General features: G+C 36.7%; 1 protein-coding gene across 1 annotated transcript in view; it reads left to right on the top strand.

Annotated features, from left to right (window-relative positions):
* The first annotated feature begins 6 nt into the window (after positions 1–6).
* Positions 7–2646, top strand: part of LOC106104606 — a 4261-nt gene continuing 1621 nt past the window's right edge. Inside the window, exon 1 of the mRNA XM_013284694.1 lies at positions 7–423. Coding sequence (XP_013140148.1) covers positions 13–423 — 411 coding nt within the window. The 5' untranslated portion in view covers positions 7–12. The remainder of the gene's footprint in view (positions 424–2646) is intronic.

Below are 2646 nucleotides of genomic sequence, written 5' to 3'. Positions count from 1 at the left end.
CCAACACACAAAATGATGAAATTAGTGGTTCTTTCCTGCTTGGTGGCGTGCGCCATGGCCTACGCTCCAATTCTACCATACAGCGCATACCCATACGCGTATGGCGCTCCCTACGGATACAATGGTGCTTACGGCTTCGGGCCCCTCGCATACAGCGGTGCTTATCTGCAGCCTAGCAACTACCGTGGCCCTCTGTCCCTGGCTCCTGGCCAGCCCGCTGACACCCTTGGTGCTGACGGCAGGCCCCTGGACACATTGGAAGTCAACTTGGACCGCTCCGCTCACTTGACCGCCAAGGCCCTCGACAGCGGTCTCCATCTCTTGAAGAAGCGCTCCGTTGTGGCACCAGCAGTGGTGGCTCCCATCGCCCCCATCACCACCCCCCTGATCACTCCCGCCACCCCCATCACTTACGCCGCACCTATTGCCCCCGCTGCCGTCGCGTACGGCCCGACCTACACTCACTACTTGTAAAAAAATTACCTGTAACAATGATTAACATCGGCAATAAACTTATGAAGATTTACTTCATGTTTTTTTCTTACACCCCAACTATTATGTTCATGCAGTATTTTATGACAATTATCAGATAAGACGCAACACCCCCGAACGCTCATAACTTAATAAATTTGTAAGTATAAACTTGTAATACAATTTGACGTTGACTAATCATAATTGACCACAGTCAACTGTAACAAAATACTTTAGTAGTGAATTATAAGGTCGTCAACACCTGAAATAAAGTAAAACACAGCATATTCTCTTACTCCTTCACTATATTTCACCGTCTTCAGTTAAACCAATTAAGAGAAATTTAGAAATAATTGTAATTATAATGATATCTAGTATGTAATAAGTTGTGACATCACCCTCTGTGTTCTGAAACAAGGTAGGAATGAGTTAACTATTTAGAGAATTATGTAGAAAAAGTGGAATCAATAATAATAATAATAAATGAAATACGTCGCCAATAAATTAAATACGTTTAAATTTAGACTGATTATTAAATAGCTACGATCGCAGTTCTAAGATACTTAACGGTCCGAAATTTTATAGCTATCAAACAATAATTTCGAATGCTGGCAATATATATAAAATTGTTTTGAATTGGTATTGTAATTTGAGTTTTTTTAACGGACACCCCCGAATGGTTGGGTTTATAGATGTCAAAGCGGCGATCAAAAACAGATGACAGTTGTAAATTCATTTTGTTAATGAGCCAATTCCAGTCTACACATATGGCTTCATTTACTTTTTCCCCATATTAAATTTAGCTCTCCTTTTCACGTTCTTCTGTTTGCGGAATTTGTATAAATTAGTACAGAGTTTTTTGGCATTTATTATGATATTAGCTTTCGCCTGCAACTCCGTCAGCGCGGAATTAAAAAAAAGTGAGTAGCCTATGTGTTCTTCTAGACTATCCTCTACATCTACACCAAATTTCATACAAATCCGTTCAGCCTTAACGGCTACAAACTCTAACAAACATCCAACTATCCTTCATCAATCTAAACTTTCGCATTTATAATATAAGTAGAAGTATGATGACATGTAAAACACATTGAATTACTTGCTTGCTTGCTTTGCTTGCTTGCTCGTAGTAAATTAAGTAAATACTTTAGATATCAATTTTATTAAAATTGGTAAAGTCAGCAACTTTAGAATAAGTTTCATAATAAAATACTTAAATTATTTTTGAATTAACTGTATTTAAAAAAAAAATCTAAACAGAAGCTATTGTTACATACAGCATTAATACCTTCATTGTAAGTATTAAATAATAAACGAGATCTGCTTCGGCTGCAAGACATACAAAGCAAGACATGTACTAATATATTTGGAAAGCCTTATAGACAACTCCTAAGTGTCGTCCTAATATTGATCATATTAAGAATAATAGATGTAAAAGTGTGAAAGGTTATTAAAATAGGCTTCTGGCTATGTAAAAAAATCAATCATTTTTTTGTATACTCAAAGTATCAGTTCATGTTCAAGCTTCATGTATAAATGTGTACTGAGTTCTCACCCTTAATACCAGTTGTATTGTAGCAATATAGTTCCGCAAGCATAATTATCGTAAATAATTCACCACGGATGTTTGTATTACATTTCCTATACTATTACAGTTACCTACATTGACATTCAAACTAAACCCTGATCACTTATCGTACTTTTATTTCATATTTCAAAATGCCGATGTGTCGTCATGGTCAACATCTTTTGGAATGATTTAAAAAATAAATTTTACTTCACGTATAGAAACGAGCTAAATTAAGTGTATAACAATAAAGTAGAGGTGCTCAGGCTAATAACGAAGAGCTTCGACCAACACCTCAATATTCTCTCGCTAGACAGTTGGATTAAGAGCTCGATTCAAAAGACGGTTATTTTAGAAACCGCACGCATAGTGAGGAGGTTTCTGTCTCTGCAGCTCTGACCACTGGTTGCTTGAGTCATCGGATTCCGCAGCCGGTGGTGCTCGTTTTTTATATTTTATACAAATCTTGTAAAAAATATTACATAGTGAATAAGAAATAAATATATATGTGAATAAAAAAAAAGTTGAGAGTATTATAACATTTATTTTAGTTTGCGTTTATCATAATGTTGTAGTTTACAGGACGTGAGCGACGTGTGTGGCGGTGC

This window comes from Papilio polytes, unplaced genomic scaffold (assembly GCF_000836215.1).
Source record: "Papilio polytes unplaced genomic scaffold, Ppol_1.0 DF823510.1, whole genome shotgun sequence".
Taxonomy (NCBI): domain Eukaryota; kingdom Metazoa; phylum Arthropoda; class Insecta; order Lepidoptera; family Papilionidae; genus Papilio; species Papilio polytes.
This window is presented reverse-complemented; position numbering and strand designations above follow the sequence as displayed.